The following is a 21,811-nucleotide window of genomic DNA, read 5'->3' on the forward strand; positions in this document are numbered from 1 at the left end:
TATATATATATATATATATATATATATCTATCATAACACACTTCCATATTTACTTCACAACAACTGCACAGAGTTGGTTCGAGACTTCAAGTCCACGTCTGAGAATGTGAAAAATGCTGATGCATTCTGTGAGAAGCTATAGTAAGGTAAGATTTAGCTAGATAAACCCACAGAGCTCCTATTAAATGAGTTCTATGTGTAATTCTATGGATAATCCCTCCTCCTTAGGCCAACACAAAAATGACAAGTACTGCTTCATTTTGAGGAGACCAGAATGACATGAATCAGAATGTAGCTCTATGAGAGACGTGGTGGTATAACAGAGAGGGCGGCAGGTAGTCTAGCGGTTAAGAGCGTTGGGCCAGTAAACTAATCCCCGATCCGGCAAAGTGGAAAAATCTGATGTTCTGCCCTTGAGCAAAGCAGTTAACCCCCAACAACAACAGCTCCCTGGGCACCGATGACGTGGGTGTCGATTAAGGCAGCCCTCCGCACCCCTCTGATTCAGAGGGGTTGGGTTAAATGCGGAAGACACATTTCAGTTGAATGCATTCAGTTGTGCATCTGACTAAGTATCCCCTTTTCCCTTTCACTAACAAGGTTGAAGCACCCTATTCCCTGCATAGTGCACCCTATGGGCCGTGGTCTAAATTACTGCATTACAGTGCATTCAGAAAGGATTCGCGTTCCTTGACTTTTTTCACATTGTTGTATTACAAAGTGGGATTAAAATGTATTTAATTGTCATTTTTTGTCAACGATCTACAAAAAATATATGAAAAATAAAACACAAATATATCTGGATTACATAAGTATTCAATCCCTGAGTCAATACATGTTAAAGAGTCACCTTTGGCAGCGAGCTTTCCACACCTAGATTGTACAATATTTGCACATCATTATTTTTGTTGTGTTGGATTTGCCCCAAACATAACGCTTTGTATTCAGGACATAAAGTTAATTTGCCAAATGTTTTACAGTTTTACTTTAGTGTCTTATTGGAAATAGGATGCATGTTCTCAAATGTTTTTATTCTGTACCACCTTTATTCTTTTCACTCTTTCATTTAGGTTAGTATTGTGGAGTAACTACAATGTTGTTTATCCATCCTCATTTCTTCTATCACGGCCTCATGGTGAAATCCTTGATTGGTTTCAAATCAAATCAAATGGTATTGGTCACATGCGCCGAATACAACAGGTGTAGACTTTACAGTGAAATGGTTACTTACGAGCCCATTCCCAACAGTACAGAGTTAAAAAGTAAGAAAAATATATATAATTGCTAAATAAAAAAGGAAATAGTAACACAAAAAAATAATAAGGCTATATACAAGGAGTACCAGTACTGAGTCAATGTGAAGGGGTATGAGGAAATTGCGGTAATACAGCATGTACATGTGAGTAAAAGTGACTAGGATATACAGTATAATAAACAGAGCAGCAGAAGTGTGAAGTGTGAAAGTGTGTGTGTGAGTGTGGCGTCAATATGCATTTACATTTACATCATTTAGCAGACGCTCTTATCCAGAGCGACTTACAAATTGGTGCATTCACCTTATGATATCCAGTGGAACAACCACTTTACAATAGTACGCATGTGTGTGTATGTAGTATGTGTGAGTGTGTGGGTAGTGTCACGTCTGCTTCCTCTCTTCCCACCCCTGGCGCTTGAGGGCGCCAGGCTGCCCTGCATCACGCACTCCTATCATCCATTAAGCAACACCTATCTTCCCTCGTCATGCGCATCAGCGATATTGGACTCACCTGGACTCACTCATCACCTGTTATTACCTCCCCTATATTTGTCAGTTCCCCGCTTCTGCATTAACCTCTCTTGGGTAGGGGGCAGTATTTTCACCTCCGGATGAAAAGCGTGCCCAAAGTAAACTGCCTGTTACTCAGGCCCAGAAGCTAGGATATGCATATAATTGGTAGATTAACAGTTTCTAAAACTGTTAAAAATAATGTCTGGGAGTATAACAGAACTGATAAGGCAGGCGAAACCCCGAGGACAAACCATCCAGGGAAAAAAACAAATTGAGGTCATAGGATTTTCCATTTCTTTTCTATGGGATACCCTTATTATTAGGAGCCTGGTTGCAGTTCCTATGGCTTCCACTAGATGTCAACATTCTTTAGAAATTGTTTGTTCGATGTTTTTCTTTTGAGAAATGAAGAAGTAGTGCTATTCATGGTAAGTGTCACTCCAGGTGGACTCTACTGTTTTGATGCGCGTGAACTGGAGCTCGCTTCACGTTGTTTTCATCCAGTATTGGAAACAGTTTATTTTGTCTTAAATTTTATCGATTATAACACATATTTTCAAGAATGTTAAATATTTGAATTTGGTATTTTAGAATTTCGCACTCTGCAATTTCACCGGATGTTGGCCAGGTAGGAAGTTAATTGTTTTTTGTTTGTGTTACTCGTTTGCTGACGCTGTTCCTGTCTCGTTCCATGTCTGTTGTTTATTAAATGTTTTACTCCCCATACCTGCTCCGTCTCTTCAGCGTCCATCCATGTGACAGAATGCAGAAGCCATCACACAAAGCATCAGGGAGTACTGGCGTTCCAGTTGGTATGGTGGCATCAGCTCTGGGTCTCCACCGATGGAACCGTGGGTGCCTAGCCAGCTCGTCAGGCTTCCATGCCCTAGCTGGTTCTAGAGGTTTCCTTGCCTCAGATGGCACCCATCCCACGTCCGGCCTCAGCCAGATAGTCAGTTCTTGTTCGCCCAGCCAGTCCAGGAGTTTTCTTTTGTTTTTTGTTTTGTTGGTGACGTCGGGGTGGATTCCGCTGCCGATGGAACCGGGGGTGCCTAAACCAGCCCGTCTTGCATCCACGCCCTGGCTGGCTCGAGAGGTTTTGTTGCCTCGGTTGGCACCTGGACTCACTCATCACCTGTTATTACCTCCCCTATATTTGTCAGTTCCCCAGCTCTGTTCCCCGCTTCTGCATTAATTGTTTTTTTGTTTGTGTTACTCGTTTGCTGACGCTGTTCCTGTCTCGTTCCATGTCCGTTGTTTATTAAATGTTTTACTCCCCATACCTGCTTCGTCTCCAGCGTCATTCCATGTGACAGGTAGAGTCTAGTGAGTGTGCATACTGTAGAACCAGTGCAAGGGAGTCAGAGCAAAACAATTAAGGTAAATATATTTAATAAATAATAGAGAGGGTCAACGTAAATTGTCCGGGAAGCCATTTAATTAACTGTTCAGCAGTCTTATGGCTTGGGGGTAGAAGCTGTCCGGGTGCCTTTTGGTCAGACTTGGCACTCTCGTACCGCTTGCCGTACAGTATCAGAGAGAACAGTCTATGACTTGGGTGGCTGGAACCTCTGACAATTGTTAGGGCCTTCCTCTGACACTGCCTGGTATAGTCCTGAATGGCAGGGAGTTTGACCCCAGTGATGTACTGGGCCGTACGCACTACCCTCTGTAGCGCCTTGCAGTCAGATGCCGAGCAGTTGCCATACAAAACCGTGATGCAGCCAGTGAAGATGCTCTCAATGGTGCAGCTGTAGAACCTTTTGAGGATCTGAGGACCCATGCCAATTATTTTCAGCCTTTTGAAGGGCAAAGGGCATTGTTGTACCTTCTTCATGACTGTGTTGGTGTGTTTGGACCATTATAGGTCCTTAGTGATGTGGACACCAAGGAACTTTAAAGCTCTCGACCCGCTCCACTACAGTCCCGTCGATGTGAATGGGGAGATGTTCGGCCCTCTATTTCCTGTAGTCCACAACAAGCTCCTTTGTATTGCCCATGTTGAGATAGAGGTTGTAGTCTTGGCACCACACTGCCAGGTCTTTGACCTTTTCCCTATAGACCGTCTCATTGTCGTCGGTGAGCAAACTTAATGATGGTGTTGGAGTCGTGCATGGCCATGCAGTAGTGGGTGAACATGGAGTACAGAAGGGGACTGAGCACGCACCCCTGAAAGAAGGGGACCGCCACGCTGACCCCCGTGTTGAAGGTCAGCGTGGCGGATGTGTCGTTTCGAACTTCACCACCTGGGGGCAGCCCGTCAGGAAGACCAGGATCCAGCTGCAGAGGGAGGTGTTCAGTCCCAGGGTCCTGAGTTTAGTGATGAGCTTGGAGGGAACTATGGTGTTGGACGCTGAGCTGTAGTCAATGAACGGCATTCTCACATAGGTGTGTGTCCCTTTTGTCCAGGTGGGAAAGGGCAGTGTGGTGCTGTTGGGGTGCTATGTGAATTGAAGAGGGTCCAGGGTTTCTGGGATGATGGTGTTGTGAGCCATGACCAGCCTTTTAAAGCATTTCATGGCTACAGATGTGAGTGCTACGGGGCGGTAGTCGTTTAGACAGGCTACCTTGCATTCTTGGGCACAGGGACTATGGTGGTTTGCTTGAAACATGTAGGTATTACAGACTGAGTCAGAGAGAGGATGAACATTTCAGTGAAGACACTTGCCAGCTAATCAGTGCATGCTCTGAGTACGTGTCCTGGCGATCAGTCTGGTCCTGCGGCCTTGTGAATGTTAACCTGTTTAAAGGTCTTACATCAGCTACGGAGAGCGTGATCATACAGTTGTTTGGAACAGCTGGTACTCTCACGCATTGTTCAGTGTTGCTTGCCTCGAAGCGAGCATAGAAGACATTTAGCTTGGCTGGTCGGCTTCCGTCACTGGGCAGCTCTCTGCTTGGTTTCCCTTTGTAATCCAGGATAGGTTGCAAGCCCTGCCACATCCAACGAGCGTCAGCGCCGGTGTAGTTGGATTCGATCTTAGTACTGTATTGACACTTTGCCTATTTGATGGTTCGTTGGAGGACGTAGCGGGATTACTTGTAAGCATCCGGATTAGTGCCCTGCTCCTTGAAAGTGGCAGCTCTAGCCTTTAGCTCAGTGCGAATGTTGCCTGTAATCCATGGCTTCTGGTTGGGATATGTACATATGGTCACTGTGGGAACAACGTCATCAATGTACTTATTAATGAAGCTGGTGACTGATGTGGTTAACTCCTCAATGGCATCAGATGAATCCCGGAACATATTCCAATATGTGCTAGCGAAACAGTCCTGTAGCTTACCATCCACTTAATCGGACCACTTCCATATTGAGAGTGTCACTGGTACTTCCTGTTTGAGTTTTTGCTTGTAAACAGGAAGATATAGTTAAGGTCCAATTTCCAAATGAAGGGCGGGGGAGAGCTTTATACATGTCTCTGTGTGTGGAGTAAAGGTGATCTAGAGTTGTTATCCCTCTAGTTGCACAGGTGACATATGCTGGTGGAAATGAAGTAAAAAAGATTTCAGTTTTCCTGCATTAAAATCACCGGCCACTTGGAGCACCGCCTTTGGATGAGCATTTTCTTGTTTGCTTATGGCCCTATACAACTCGTTGAGTGCGGTTTTAATGACAACATCGGATTGTGATGATAAATAGACGGCTATTTTAAATTACAGATGAATACTCTTGGTAAATAGTATGGTCTACAGCTTACCATGAGGTACTCTAACTCAGAATAGCAGAACCTTAATATTGAGATCGCGCCACCAGATGTTAATAAAGAGACACACACCACCACCCCTGATCTTACCGGACTCTGACGTTCTGTCCTGCCGGCGCAAAGAAAAAACAACTAGATTGATATTATCCATGTCCTAGGATGGAATAGGAAGACCATGTTTATAACGGAGAGTTTTAACACTGACTGAGCTGCTGAAAGCCCATGGCCATCAATGGGGCTTTGGTGGAGTTTTAACTGAAATAAAGCCTAATCAAGTACAGAGAGGGTTGGGTCTGCAGTCTGCCCATACGCTTCAAACAAGGGAAAGACTTCTGGATATCAAAATAATATAAAATAGCAAAATAATATAAAACGGCAACAAATATTAATGGCTTCCTAATTGCTTCCAACATAACAGTTATTGTATGTGAAACTGTACAAAGAGGCTTAAAATGTCTAATGTGTGTGTTTTTTTCTGAGGGGTTTGTTAAAGCAAAAGACAAGTTTTCGTTGGACATCCGTGTACATTGGACAATAAACATATTTTCTAATCATAACAATAGCACTCACCGGTACTTTGAAGGGAGATGAGTTGGGTACGTCGAGGGATATGTTCTTCTCTGAATTCCCCAGGCCTGAGATACTCCGCCTCCTGGGGGACCTCTCACCAGACACTTCTGTGGACAACAGACAGAGAGAGAAGGAGAGCGAGCAAGAGAAAGAGAGAGCGACAGAGAGATTAGACAGGACAGACAAGAGGAGTGAGTCTGCACTTTACTCCACTAACTCAATACTACTCAATCAATCTAGCTAGCTGCCTTGGACTGGGGGAGGTTGCGTTAGATGAACACAGATGCTGCCACATTTGGGAGAGGGAGCCAGAGTGATGGGTGTACAAGCTGTTGACGATATCTAGATCACCAAGGAAGAGACTGAGGTGGGCTGTACCGAGCAAGCAACTACCTCAGGCCACAAGCTGCCACGAGTCTGTGTTGTGGTCCCCCAAAAGACAAGCTATAGCATTGAATGAATGCACTAACTCAAGTAAAAATGTAAAATAAATCTCAGAATGCTATTCAGAGGGGTCTGTAATTCATTGACATTGAGGTTCCTGCTATAAGGTCACATAGTGTTATTCGCTTCCCTGTAATCCTCTGTGAACATTCTGGATGATGAAAATAAAAACATGACAATATTAATCTATTTCTCTGTAGAAGATTTTATTTTTGGTCTGTTCTGACAACCTATTCTGTCTCTTCCAGTAAGCTCAGTAAGGTTATGGCTATGTGTGTCAAGGATGAGGATGGACTCAACCCACATTTCATTTTCCCTCCGGTGGTCTCAGTTTACAGTGGCAGGGCAGGGCCATTATCATTGGACTCCAGCTGCTAGGCCTCAGTAAGCCTGGGCACCGGAGTGTCAGCTCAGCCTAGCCTCCTGGAGCAGAGCTGCCCTCAACTGAAAAACACCCCAATTTCTCTTCCCTGAGTCCCTGGCTATGTCCCAAATGGCACCTTAATACCTATATCAGGGGTCGGAAACAGGCTGCCCATGGGCCAAAAAATACAAAAGTCACCAGGAATTCAGGACCTAAGACTGGGGTGAAGGTTCACCTTCCAACAAGACAACAACCCTAAGCACACAGCCAAGACAACACAGGAGTGGCTTCGGGACAAGTCTCTGAATGTCCTTGAGCGGCCCAGCCAGAGCCCGAACTTGAACCCGATTGAACATCTCTGGAGAGACCTGAAAACAGCTGTACAGCAACGCTCCCCATCCAACCGGACAGAGCATGAGAGGATTTGCAGAGTAGAATTGGAGAAACTCCCCAAATACAGGTGTGCCAAGCTTGTAGCGTCATACTCAAGAAGACTTGAGGCTGTAATCGCTGCCAAAGGTGCTTCAACAAAGTACTGAGTAAAGGGTCTGAATACTTATGTAAATTTGATATTTTATTTATTATTTTGGCAACATTTTCTAAAACCTGTTTTTGCTTTGCCATTATGGGGTATTGTGTGTAGATTGATGAGGGGGAAAAAACTATGTAATCCAAACTATTTCATCCATTTTAGAATAAGGTTGTAAAGTACATTTTGGGGGAAAAAGTCAAGGGGTCTGAATACTTTCCGAATGCACTGTATACTTGTCATTTTTGGTCAATGATCTACACAATATACCTTGATTAGATGAGTATTCAACCCCCTGAGTCAATAAATGCTAGAAACACCTTTGGCAGCGATTACAGCTGTTGTCTTTTTGGGTAAGTCTCTAAGAGCTTTGCACACCTGTATTGTGCAATATTTGCCCATTCTTTTCAAAATTCTTAAAGCTCTGTCAAGGTGTTGGGGATCATGGCTAGACAGCAATTTTCAAGTCTTGCCATAGATTTTCAAGCAGATTTAAGTCAAACCTGTAACTTTTTCACTCAGGAACAATCACCATCTTCTTGGTTAGCAACTCCAGTGTAGATTGTTCTTGGTGTTGTAGATTATTGTCCTTCTGAAAGGTGAATTCCTCTCCCAGTGTCTGGTGTAAAGCAGGTTTTCCTGTAGGATTGTGCTTGTGCTTAGCTCAATCCTGTTTGTTTTTATCCTGAAAAACTCCCCAGTCTTTGCCGATGTCAAGCATAGCAATACCATGATGCAGCCACCACCATGCTTGAAAATAAAGAGGCAGTTACTCAGTGATGCGTGTGCCCCAAACATAACACTTTGCACTTAGTCCAAAAAGTGTATTCCTTTGCAGTGTTTTTTTTGCAGTATTGCTTTAGTTCCTTGTTGTATACATATGCATGTTTCTGAATATTTTAGTTCTGTATATTTGTATTCTTTTCACTCTGTCATTTTGGTCATTATTGTGGAGTCACTACAATGTTGTTGATCCTTACTCAGTTTTCTCCCATCACAGCCACTGAACTCTATAGCTGTTTTACTATCACCAATGGCCTCATGGTGACATCCCTAAGCAGTTTCCTTCCTGTTCTACAGCTCAGTTCAGAATCTTTGATGTGTCTGGATGGTTTAATACATCATCCACAGCATAATTATTAGCTTGACCATGCTTAAAGATATATTCAATGTCTGATTTGCTACTGTTACCCATCCACCTACAACTGCCTTTCTTTATAAACTTTTGAAAAGCTCCCTGGTCTTTTTAGTTGAATCTGTGCTTGGAATTCAATACTTGACTGAGGGACCTTACAGATGTACTGTATGTATGGGGGACAAAGGATAGAATAGCCATTCAAAAATCATGTCAACCCCTATTATTTAGTCCAAATATCTTTAGTGATTTGTTAAGCCACATTTTACTTCAGAACTAATTTAGGCTTGCCAAACAAAGGGGTTTACTTATTCAACGACTATTTTAGTTATTACATTTGTAAACATTTATAGAGTTTTATTTTCACTGACATTATGGAGTATTTTGTCTGGATCAATGAAAAAATGACAAATAAAATATACTGCTCAAAATAATAAAGGGAACACTTAAACAACACATCCTAGATCTGAATGAAAGAAATAATCTCATTAAATACTTTTATCTTTACATAGTTGAATGTGCTGACAACAAAATCACACAAAAATAATCAATGGAAATCCAATTTATCAACCCATGGAGGTCTGGATTTGGAGTCACACTCAAAATTAAAGTGGAAAACCACACTACAGGCTGATCCAACTTTGATGTAATGTCCTTAAAACAAGTCAAAATGAGGCTCAGTAGTGTGTGTGGCCTCCATGTGCCTGTATGACCTCCCTACAACGCCTGGGCATGCTCCTGATGAGGTGGCGGATGGTCTCCTGAGGGATCTCCTCCCAGACCTGGACTAAAGCATCCGCCAACTCCTGGACAGTCTGTGGTGCAACGTGGCGTTGGTGGATGGAGCGAGACATGATGTCCCAGATGTGCTCAATTGGATTCAGGTCTGGGGAACGGGCGGGCCAGTCCATAGCATCAATGCCTTCCTCTTGCAGGAACTGCTGACACACTCCAGCCACATGAGGTCTAGCATTGTCTTGCATTAGGAGGAACCCAGGGCCAACCGTACCAGCATATGGTTTCACAAGGGGTCTGAGGATCTCATCTCGGTACCTAATGGCAGTCAGGCTACCTCTGGCGAGCACATGGAGGGCTGTGCGGCCCCCCAAAGAAATGCCACCCCACACCATGACTGACCCACCACCAAACCGGTCATGCTGGAGGATGTTGCAGGCAGCAGAACGTTCTCCACGGCGTCTCCAGACTCTGTCACGTCTGTCACGTGCTCAGTGTGAACCTGCTTTTATCTGTGAAGAGCACAGGGCGCCAGTGGCGAATTTGCCAATCTTGTTGTTCTCTGGCAAATGCCAAACGTCCTGCACGGTGTTGGGCTGTAAGCACAACTCCCACCTGTGGACGTCGGGCCCTCATACCACCCTCATGGAGTCTGTTTCTGACCATTTGAGCAGACACATGCACATTTGTGGCCTGCTGGAGGTCATTTTGCAGGGCTCTGGCAGTGCTCCTCCTGCTCCTCCTTGCACAAAGGCGGAGGTAGCTGTCCTGCTGCTGGGTTGTTGCCCTCCTACGGCCTCCTCCACATCTCCTGATGTACTGGCCTGTCTCCTGGTAGCGCCTCCATGCTCTGGACACTACGCTGACAGACACAGCAAACCTTCTTGCAACAGCTCGCATTGATGTGCCATCCTGGATGAGCTGCACTACCTGAGCCACTTGTGAGGGTTGTAGACTCCGTCTCATGCTACCACTAGAGTGAAAGCACCGCCAGCATTCAAAAGTGACCAAAATATCAGCCAGGAAGCATAGGAACTGAGAAGTGGTCTGTGGTCCACCTGCAGAACCACTCCTTTATTGGGGGTGTCTTGCTAATTGCCTATAATTTCCACCTGTTGTCTATTCCATTTGCACAACAGCATGTGAAATTTATTGTCAATCAGTGTTGCTTCCTAAGTGGACAGTTTGATTTCACAGAAGTGTGATTGACTTGGAGTTACATTGTGTTGTTTAAGTGTTCCCTTTATTTTTTTGAGCAGTGTATATTTCAATCCCACTTTGTAACAGTGTGTAATCAATGTATGAAATTTATATTTTCAAATACAAATCTCTTTTTGTGCTTAGTTGTGGTCAATTTGCAGTGCCCAAATTATAATTATGTTCTGGCCCCCCGACCATCCGTTTCGCCAAATATTAGACCCATGGCTGAATCTATATTTGAACAAAAATATAAACGCAACAAATTCATTGACTAATACTATGTTACAATTCATATGAGGAAATCGGTCAATTGAAATAAATTCATTAGGTCCTAATCTATATTTTTGTAAAGTGTAGTTTCCTACCCAACTTATATAGTGCACTACTTTTGACCAATGTCCTGGTCAAAAGCAATGCACCATATAGGGAATACAGGGCCATTTAGAACACATTCCTAGACTTCCACAGCCAGTTCTGCTGCTGCAGCTGTATACCAGACTACCGTCTGCCTTACCAATGCTGCACAGAGCAAAGAAAGCCACGTCTTCCAAATACAGAAGTCCCAAACTATCCGTCACATTGAGATCGCTGGCCGATATCCAGGGAGCTATTGATTGGAAGCTAAATTTAGCCCCTTGAGGATAAGCCCTGTGCGACATGAATGCAGCCTGTGCTGTGAAAGAAGAAGCCAGAACCATTTAATGCTCTGTAAAGAAAACAAGTTTTACCGGACAAGATAATGAACTGAGAACGTCTAGGCTAGAGCAACACCACATACGGCGACCGATCCCACATTTCAGAAAGGTTGTGAGACACAGCTTGCAGCAGTCAGCTATTAAAAAGGCTACTTTGCAAAGTGCTATATCAAGTTCTTCCTCAGACACTGTCCTCTTGGCACCCCTGGCAGTAGCCCAGTTGGTCTATTGCATGCATCATAATTCAGAGCCCAGCATGCATAGCATGCATTTATTTGTAAGCTACAGTACCAGTCAAAAGCTTGGACACACCTAGTCATTCAAGGGTTTTTCTTTATTTTTACTATTTTCTACGTTGTAGAATAATAGTGAAGACATCAAAACTATGAAATAACACATATGGAATCATGTAGTAACCAAAACAGTGTTAAGCAAATCAAAATATATTTTATCATCTTTGAGATTCTTCAAAGTAGCCACCCTTTGCCTTGATGACAGTTTTGCACACTCTTGGCATTCTCACAACCAGCTTCAACCGGAATGCATTTCCAACAGTCTTGAATGAGTTCCCACATATGCTGAGCACTTGTTGGCTGCTTTTCCTTTACTCTGCATTCCAACTCATCCCAAACCATCTCAATTGGGTTGAGGTCGGGTGATTGTGGAGGCCAGGTCATCTGATGCAGCACTCCATCACTGTTATTCTTTGTAAAATTGCCCTTACACAGCCTGGGAGGTGTGTTTTGGGTCATTGTCCTGTTGAAAAACAAATGATAGTGGGACTAAGCGCAAACACGATGGGATGGCGTATCCCTACAGAATGCTGTGGTAGCCATGCTGGTTAAGTGTGCCTTGAATTTTAAATAAATCACTGACAGTGTCACCAGCAAAGCACCATCACACCTCCTCCTCCATGCTTCATTGTGGGAACCACACATGAGGAGATCATCCATTCACCTACTCTGCGTCTCATAAAGACATTGCGGTTGGAACCAAAAATCTAAATTTTGGACTCATTAGACTAAAGGACAGATTTCCACAGGTCTAATGTACATTGCTCGTGTTTCTTTGCCCAAGCAAGTCTTTTCTTCTTATTGGCGTCCTTTACTAGTGGTTTCTTCACAGCAATTTGACCATGAAGACCTGATTCACACAGTCTCCTCTGAACAGCTGTTACTTGAACTCTGTGAAGCATTTATTTGGGCTGCAATTTCTGAGGCTGGTAACTTTAATGAATTATTCCTCTGCAGCAGAGGTAACTCCTTTCCTGTGGCGGTCCTCATGAGAACCAGTTTCATCATTGAGAACCAGAACCAGTTTCATCATTGATGGTTTTTGCGACTGCACTTGAAGAAACTTTCAAAGTTCTTGACATTTTCAGGATTGACTGACCTTCATGTCTTAAAGTAATGATGGACTGTCGTTTCTCTTTGCTTATTTCAACGGTTCTTGCCATAATATGGACTTGGTCTTTTACCAAAAAGGTCTATCTTCTGTATATCACCCCTACTTTGTCACAACACAACTGATTGGCTCAAACACATTAAGAAGGAAAGAAATTCCACAAATTAACTTTTAACAAGCCACACCTGTTAATTGAAATGCATTCCAGGTGACTACATCATGAAGCTGGTTGAGAGAATGCCACTTTTTTGGTTACTACATGATTCCATATGTGTCATTTCATAGTTTTGATGTCTTCACTATGATTCTACAATGTAGAAAATAGTAAAAATATGAGTAGGTGTCCAAACTTTTGACTGGTACTGTACTTGTGTGCTACTATAGCCCCTTGCTTTAGCTACAGTCATGGAGTTTGCTAAATATTTTCATAAAGAAACTGATAAAACACCCGTGCAAATGTACTATGTACACATGCCAACAGAAAGGAACGAGGTTGGTAGCTAGCTAAGTGTGTCATTGTAGAAAAGTATATATAAACAAAAAAATCCAACCTCTTAAAAGTTGAGTTCATTTTATTATCTATACAATAGGCTATCATTGATTTTGGCCCAATAGGCCTGACACATGACCTCTTTCAAGGAGCTTTCCGTTTTGGTTGTTATTTTGCCTAAAAACCTTTAGGCCTACCTATAGAAAAAATACATGTTTTGTTTCATGATTTTAGCCTTGTTTATTATTAATATTGGAATAATTGAAAGGCTATCATAATTCATGTTACGGCTAGGCTATATATCAAATTCATTTGAATTAATGTTTTTGCATATTCCAAATGCAATAATCTTTTTTCTTATGAGCGTTGATGTCTGCTTGTTTACATGTTTTCAACTGCATTTAAGGTTTGGTCCAAAAGAATCGGTCATAAGGACTTTGAGACATTATTTTACTGTAAAAGAGTTGAAGTTAACCTTTCTAACGATACCCTTTTTATGTCTCAACTCCTCAAATGGTGTGCAGTACAATAAGCATAAAAACACAATTATATAAGGAATTGGCAAATTGTTCTTATTTTGAGAAATAAGGTAGGCCACTTGATTTCAACATCTGAACAAAGTGGACAGGCTAGCATACTGTTCATACAGTTGGAGACGGACAGAAGGGAGTGTTCATAACATTTCAACTGTTCTGCCTTGTTGGCTAGAAAATAGATCCAAGTTGGCTAAACTTGAAATATAAAAATTAGCTGGCTGGCTACTCACTAGCATGTGGGCTTGTGCTTGAGGAATTGTTTATGAGACCTGTGTTAATTTTCTATAATGCCTGCTACAAAAACTTTGTCATTATTAGTGAATGTGCATTATGCATGGTTCTGGTAACATTTAACAAAAATTGCATTTTCATAGACGGACTTGAAACCCAGATCAGTGATTATTGCAAATAATAATAACATTATGAGTGGGGCTTATATTTAGCCTAATTTCACACACGCCGAATTCATTACATTATTACTGACTGTTTGAAATGCATTGTATTTGACATTTAAATTGTACAACGTTTATTTAGAGATTTATAAATAAAATGTAAAAAAAAATAGAACCCATACAACCCACACCCATACATACAAATATTTTAAAAAAGCAGATTTTTAGGCCATGTCACCCAGCCCTAATTCATGTTTTCCATATGACAATAAAAATTCATTCACATGACAATTAAAGTAATTTCAATTTATTATCACGCCGATTGAGGAGTATATAAAAATGTAGGCTACATGTCTGATTAGGCGTATATCCGTTACTTTGTGTGTCTTGGCTTATTGTGGTGCCAATTTAAGGTAGGCTATCATTAGGCTAATTAAGCTTTCATTTGTATTTATAGAAAACGAGACGCTGCAGCAACGCATCTTGCAGGAGAAAGACACATTCCAAGATGACTTTTCTGCCCGTAAAGTCCCAGCAGTGTCGCAGGAGAAAAAGAGGCAATTCGATGAGGCTTTCTTTGAAATTGTTCACTTGGACTATGAGCCCGTAACAAAAAGGGAGAACGGGAAGGGATGTGGTACTTTTCAAGTGCAGCACAACCAGGCTACACACTGCTTTGCTTATAGTACGGTCCGAGACATCCTCATGCCTCATGCCCTCAAAGAAATGGAAGCCAAGCTGAGAGACCTATTGCAACTAGGTGATGGTTTCGTTGTGTCAATGGACATTTGGATTAGCAGAAGGGGACAGTTTACTGGGGATTGTCGCCACTTTCATTGAAGGAAAATATAAATGCCACACAGTGTTGTTGTATGTGCTCGCAGCTCAACGACACCACACATCAAAGGCCATTTACCAGAAATATGAAAGTGTCCTGAGGAACTGGAACGTGCAGCGACAGGTGAACATCCTGCAAGTGGTGACTGACAGCGCAAGCAACATGGTCAAGGCCTTCAACTTACCTGGTTTTGAGGAGATCAATGATGATGGACAGGAGAAAGATGAGGCATCCGACACAGAGGAGGGCGTGCCACCTGGGCTCTCAGTTCCAAACTGACCATATAGCCAACAACGTGGACATGATGGTAAACCAGTACTTCAAAGTCAAATCTCCATTTACAGTGCCAAATTCACATGCTTCAGCTCGCAATGAAGGATTCCTTTAACATAGATGATGGGGTTAGTGGACAGATCCAGAAAGTGGGGAAACTTGTGAAAAGCATTAGGAAGTGTACATTGAACACAGAGGAAAGGGACAGATTGGGAGTACGTCCCACATCAGGCTGCATGACAAGATGGAACATCCAATTATGCATGATTGAATCTGTGTTGACGATGTTCGAAAGACACCCCTTGTGGCAAAACAAACTGAAGTCTACCGCCGATGATGCAAAACTCACCTTAAACAAGGTACGTCACCTACAGGTCCTGGCGGAGGTTCTGACACCACTAGCTGACCTCAGAAAGGGTTGGGGACCCTGGGCATGATTCTCCCTGCTGTGTCTGAAATAAATACACTGTTGACTACTGTATCTGTCCATAGACATTGCTGCTTTTGCAGGAACACCATCAGATAACGTTTCCACTCGGTACAGGCGGTACTAGAATGATAAACATCTTGTCTAGCCGCTGTCCTGGACCCCAGGTTTAAAAGTTAGTGGGTGATAAGGGATGAACTGGTGCGTAATCTCTTGGAGAGATGAGACCTCCTTGTGAAGGAAACTGAGGCTATCAACGCTCCTCTGGCAGGTGCATCTGCCATACCAGTAGCACCAGCAGTACCTAACCCTGCCCCTTAGCAAAACAAAGTGCCCAAAAGACCTTGCATGTTCAGCTTCTACTTCATTCAGCAGCAGCTGTCCTCTATAGACAAGAAAGAAGAGGTAGAGGAGTACCTAACGGCCGTGAGAAGCAACGCAGACGAGGATGTTATCACCTTTTGGAAAGACAACTCTGTATCCCTTCCCACGCCTGGCAAAAGTGGCCCAAAGGGTGTTTAGCATCCCCAGTGGTTCTGCAGAGTGTATTCTCCACTGCTGGCCTCTGCAGGCACCATCGCATGAGCCTGAATCCAGAGACTCTGGCCAAACTTCTAAAAGTTCATTCAAAAGCCTAACAAGTAGGGTGTTCACCCATAAAATGATTAATTAATTAATGGTTTATACAAATATGTTCATTCAATAGAGAGAAAAAAACAATATTCTAAACCCCATGTTTCTACCATTTATGGTTAAAAAGTTAGATGATTTTCTCTGAGAATTTAGCATGTTTAGAGTTAATGTAATTTACATTCATTTCATAACACCCTCTTAAATTGCCCTGTTTGTCTCTACATTCTAGAAGAGTGAGTGAATGAACGATTGAATAAGACAAAATGTTGTTTAAATGTTGAGCGCTTAATGTTCCTGCCAGCCTATTGTGTCACACTTGCAAATGCTTTATTTGTAGGCTATAGCCTTGAAATAATTGAAATAATAGGCTAATGATATAGTCTAAATAATAAAATGTTTGTTCCTTCTTAGACTACCCATTTTGGCTCCTGACCTATTTAGTGTTTATATACAGATTAATATGTAGCCTATTTAAATGATGACCGCTTCTTACAGTCACATTTTCATGTTGTTTATTAAAATAATTTTCATTAAAATCATATGGTTTGGTTTCCATACTTCAAATCAAATGGTAGGTCCATGTAGTCTCAAATCGATGGGTGTTGGTTAAATTGTGATTTTAAACAAAAGGATGAATGGAGGGAATTTTGAGTTTTTTTTCCCTTTGAGCAAGGAGCATGTTTTAGCGGTAGGGAAGGACATTGAGCGCCTTGCGCACCACCCTGTGAGCGGGATTTCAGACGCTCAACTCCACTTACTCTGATTCAGAGGAGACTGAGATCTCTGGCTAGGGAAGAGAGACACCAATCAAACTTAATGCACACCCTTACTACTTAATAAAACTACGGACATTGACAAACAGCACAAAGTAAAGATGATCAAATTTACGCACATCTTCAGTTCAGTGTTCGTGAAAGATGGTAGCAAACCCATCATATGGAGCGTTGCATGTATACAGTACAGACCCTAAATGAAAATAAACAGACAAACTTCAGAACCGAACATAACAGCTTTTTAACGATGATGCTCTGCGCATATGAGAATTAAGCATGAATAATCAACTTAATTTCAAACAATAGAGTCTATAGAAAAAAGACGGGAGAGTGAGTCAGTACCTCGGTCACAGCTGTTCCCCATCATCTGAGGAGGAGATGGACAGGGTTAGCCAGCATCCGATTGGCTAAACACAGAACATCACCATCAGCTAACGAGGCGAAGTCATTTCCCTTTTAACTGTTCATCTTCTACAGTACTATGAAGCCATCCCATTGATCTCAGATTTCTTTCAAGATCATCCAAGGATCTCAGTTTTCTTAATGAACTAGTTTTGTTCCTGCAGTCTGGCATCCCACCTATTTCTCCCTGAAATAGCACTCCATGCTTCTCCTGGTCTCCCTCTCGCACCCCTTCTCTCTTGGAGTCTCCCTCTGCTATCTACCTCCCTCTTCTTCTTCTTTCCCTATCACACTCACTCTCTCCTCTTGGCAGCAATTCTAACCTTCACTTCATCAGACTCCTTTTTGGCATGCCAGCAGCGGAAGAGATTTTACCGCATTTATTCAATCAATTACTGTAACTGCACTCCACCGTTCCTCTCAACAGAACAGAACAGTACTGCAAGTACTTCCCTCTTCAGTTGCGCTCCCTCCCCCCCTCCCTCTCTCTGTGTACTGGAGCATCTGCTGGACTGCTACTGCAGCTGAAATGCAGCCTCACTGCTGGAACCACAGGACATACAGGACAAATCTAGAGCCACGCTTTAAGGCTAATTACAAAATAACTTGCAGCCTTATTCGACGGATGTAGTAAACAACCCTGGGGGCTTTCTCATCGTTGTGTGTGAGGGACAGGGGTAGGGGGTAGAGAGGGACAGGGGGTGCGGGGGAGAGAGAGAGAGACAAGGGTGGGGGGGGGGGGGGAGTAAGGGACAAGGGTGGGGGGAGGGGGGAGATTTTTTTTACAAGACAATCCTTAACGTCAGTCGGAAATGGCAATTTCCAAAATTGGAAGATTTGCCACAAGCTAGTGAATCAGAAAATGAGAAATATACACTATTTAGGGCTAACTGCAAGATCCAGCCAGATTTCTCCTTATACACAAAAAGATGACAAAGACTGAGTTCGTGTTAATTTACAAAGTTACTATGCAGCAATCCACACAGATAAAACTCCAGACCCTTGCTAAAAAGCTGTTCTTTGAAATATCCCTCATTAGTCCAAAAACTCAGTGGTAAGAAATATGCAGTTGTTGGGAGAGACACCTAGGAAAAACAACAATGAACTCAATACAGATTTGTGGATCAGCAATCCCCGGTAACAGTATTTGAACAGTGCAGCAGTGCCTTGTCCTCTACCTCAGAGGTTTAGTGCATATTCGTCTGCATAATTTTGCTACATTGATGACCATTGTGCAGCATGTGACACAACACTGAAAGTTACTTAAACTGCAGAATTATCCTCAGGGAATATGATTTCTATAGTCCTTATCGTGCAGTAGCAGCAATGGTGTGGGTGTTGTGAGTTAATCAAGAACTTAGGGTTGGGCTAAGTTTAATAACACCCCCAAGTACTTCTAAATATGAATTATTGATGATCACCATCCACACTTCATATCAGATATCGCAAGCACAATGAAGTGGTGAGTGGCCAATGGAGCCCACAAACAAGGATGTTTTCATCAAGTTGCATCAAATTAATTGTGATCTATTGAAACCATATGATGATCAATAGCATGCATGCTACATTGTGATATCTTAACCCCTTATTTTTGGAAATAATGGAGTACCTTGAAGGAGAAACAGCATACAAATAGCCTACCATATCAGCTATTGTACATGCTAACAAGGAGGATCTAAGCTCACTTTTGCCTTTTAGATTATAGGCTAATGAATGGACCTGATCCTAGATCCCCACTCCTACTCTGAGATGCTTTATGAATACGGGCCCAGATGATTAGGCTAGCAGCTACCTGGTATAAAGACGGTTCTGGTAGGAATCTCCCAGCAAGCATCACTTCTAATTACAGCGATGGCCTAATTTCCCCACATGGCAGGCAATGCATTTTAACCCTGCGCTTATCTTTTAACACGATATCGATTTCAGGAAGGCCTGCACCGGATCAATTGTTTAACTGGATTTTCTGGAACGGATGCAGCAGGTGTCTCAAATGGTAACATATTCCCTATATAGTGCATTACTTTGATGGGCCCTGGTCAAAAGTAGTGCACTATTTAGGGAATAAATAGGGTGCCATTTGAAACTGGACCATGTTGTCTGCAGGACGGGCCCCACCAGACTGCCTGACAACTGCTTGCCTCATCACTAGCTCCTGTATACAGCCCTGAGTGGTGACCTTGACATACTGTGCTAGATAAAGGCTGGATTGGCAAACACTGACAGCCAGTCAGCGAAGAAGAAATTGATACATCATTTGATAGAATGCCACTGTAACAATTTATAGATAGGCATGTATCATGTTCATTCGTGATATCATTTGGATGATGCTGAAAGAAAGAAAAATCTGAATGATTTGGGTGATGAAAACAGATTAAGTGGAGTTGAGGATCTACTACAGAACAGCAGCTTTAGGGTTATTTTAGAAAGGATTATAGGGGCAGCCTTCATAGAAATGCATTTCTTAATACATAAAACTTGCAAACTCAGTGCTGGTTGTCCACAGATGTCACAACAAGGGGGAAAAACACAGTTGGTACATAGAAACGTGTTACACAAGCAACATGGTGGTGTGGGAACGAGTGTATATTTTGTGAAGTGAAGGCATATCAATGGTAAGGCGTGATGCACACGGCAACTGTGTGAAGAATGTGTGGAATGTGAAATACACTCTGTTCCATTCACTGTCCAATCATGAACCAGAACAGACACACCTGCACTGTAAGGTCAGCACAGGGGCACGTGGCGAAACAATGTTTGCCTTATGACAAGCAAAACCTACGAACAAATAAAAGTGTGAAGGGCTCTATACCAGGGCTATTTAACTGGGGGTACTGCAAGGGGTCTGCAATTTATTTCTTTATTTCAATGTATTTATGAAGAGCGCAAGCAACAGAATACAATTATTTGTTATGACATACCTACAGTAGATAAGATAATATTTTCTTTCTAATGATGTCAACTTTATTTCTCAACTCCTAATATTGAGCATCTGACATAGGTTTTGAAAAAGCATGCGCGAATAGGCTACGAATGCGGCAAGTGCCGCTGGCTGCTGGTAAGCTTTCTTGACTTGAACATTAATTTTTGCCAACACATGGCTCACCTTTGTTTAACCAGCTAAAAAGCTGCACATAGCAAAAATGTTTTGGAGTTACCTTTCTAGCTAATAGCACAGTTTACACTTCCTCGTCCAATTATATTGTGGGGAGGTCAAAAGAATGAAAAACGATCTACCAAATCTATTCATTTTAAAACGTTGATTATTTCTCCTTGCTATTATCATTCACCTGATAAGACAGGAAGTATTTTGCTAACGTCTACTATATGACCAAAAGTATGTGGACACATGCTCGAACATCTCATTCCAAAATCATGGGCATTAATATGGAGTTGGTCCCCCCTTTTCTGCTATAACAGCCTCCACTCTTCTGGGAAGACTTTCCACTAGATGTCGGAACATTGCTGTGGGGACTTTATTCCATTCAGCCACAAGTGCATTAGTGAGGTCGGGCACTGATGTTGGGCAATTAGGCCTGGCTCGCAGTCAGCATTCCAATTCATCCCGAAGGTGTTCAATGGGGTTGAGGTCAGGGCTCTGTGCAGGCCAGTCAAGTTCTTCCACCCGGATATCGTCAAACCTGTATAGACCTCACTTTGTGCACGGGGGCATTTGTCATGCTGAAACAGGAAAGGGCCTTCCCCAAATTGTTGCCACAAAGTTGGAAGCACAGAATCGTCTAGAATGTAACTGTATGCTGTAGCATTAACATTTCCCTCCACTGGAACTAAGGAACTAATGGGGCTAGCCCGAACCATGAAAACAGCCCCAGATCATTATTCCTCCTCCACCAAACTTTACAGTTGGCACTATGCATTGGGGCAGGTAGCGTTCTCCTGGCGTCCGCCAAACCCAGATTCGTCCGTCAGACTGCCAGATGGTGAAGTGTGATTCATCACTCCAGAGAATGCGTTTCCACTGCTCCAGAGTCCAATGGCGGCGAGCTTTACACCACTCCAGCTGACGCTTTGCATTGCGCATGTTGATCTTAGGCTTGTGTGTGGCTGGTCGGCCAAGGAAACCCATGAAGTTTCCGAAGAACAGTTCTTGTGCTGACGTTGCTTTCAGAGGCAGTTTGGAACTTCGTAGTGTGTTGCAACCGAGGACAGATTATTTTTATGTGCTACGCGCTTGTGTGGCCTACCACTTCACGGATGAGCCGTTGTTGCTCCTAGACGTTTCCACTTCACAATAATAGCACTTACAGTTGACCGGGGCAGCTCTAGCGGGGAAGAAATTTGAAGAACTGACTAGTTGGAAAGGTGCCATTCTATGACGGTGCCACATTGAACGTAACGGAGGTCTTCAGTAAGGCCATTCTACTGCCAAATGTTTGTCTATGGAGATTGCATGGCGGTGTGCTTGGTTTTATACACCTGTCAGCAATGGGTGTGGCTGAAATAGACAAATCTACTAATTTGAAGGTGTGTCCACATACTTT

At 42.8% G+C, this 21,811-nt stretch overlaps 1 protein-coding gene across 6 annotated transcripts in view; it reads right to left on the minus strand.

Moving 5' to 3' along the window:
- LOC106569068 (ras GTPase-activating protein nGAP) overlaps positions 1-21,811 on the minus strand; it is a 100,393-nt gene that overhangs the window by 33,916 nt on the left and 44,666 nt on the right. For 5 of the 6 annotated variants that reach the window (XM_014140017.3, XM_014140016.3, XM_014140014.3 and 2 more), the window contains one exon: positions 6,043-6,149. In XM_014140017.3, the coding sequence (XP_013995492.2) occupies positions 6,043-6,149 (107 nt within the window). The remainder of the gene's footprint in view (positions 1-6,042; positions 6,150-21,811) is intronic. The other variant, XM_014140015.3, reaches the window with a different exon arrangement.

This window comes from Salmo salar, chromosome 14 (assembly GCF_965601325.2).
Source record: "Salmo salar chromosome 14, fSalSal1, whole genome shotgun sequence".
Taxonomy (NCBI): Eukaryota; Metazoa; Chordata; class Actinopteri; order Salmoniformes; family Salmonidae; genus Salmo; species Salmo salar.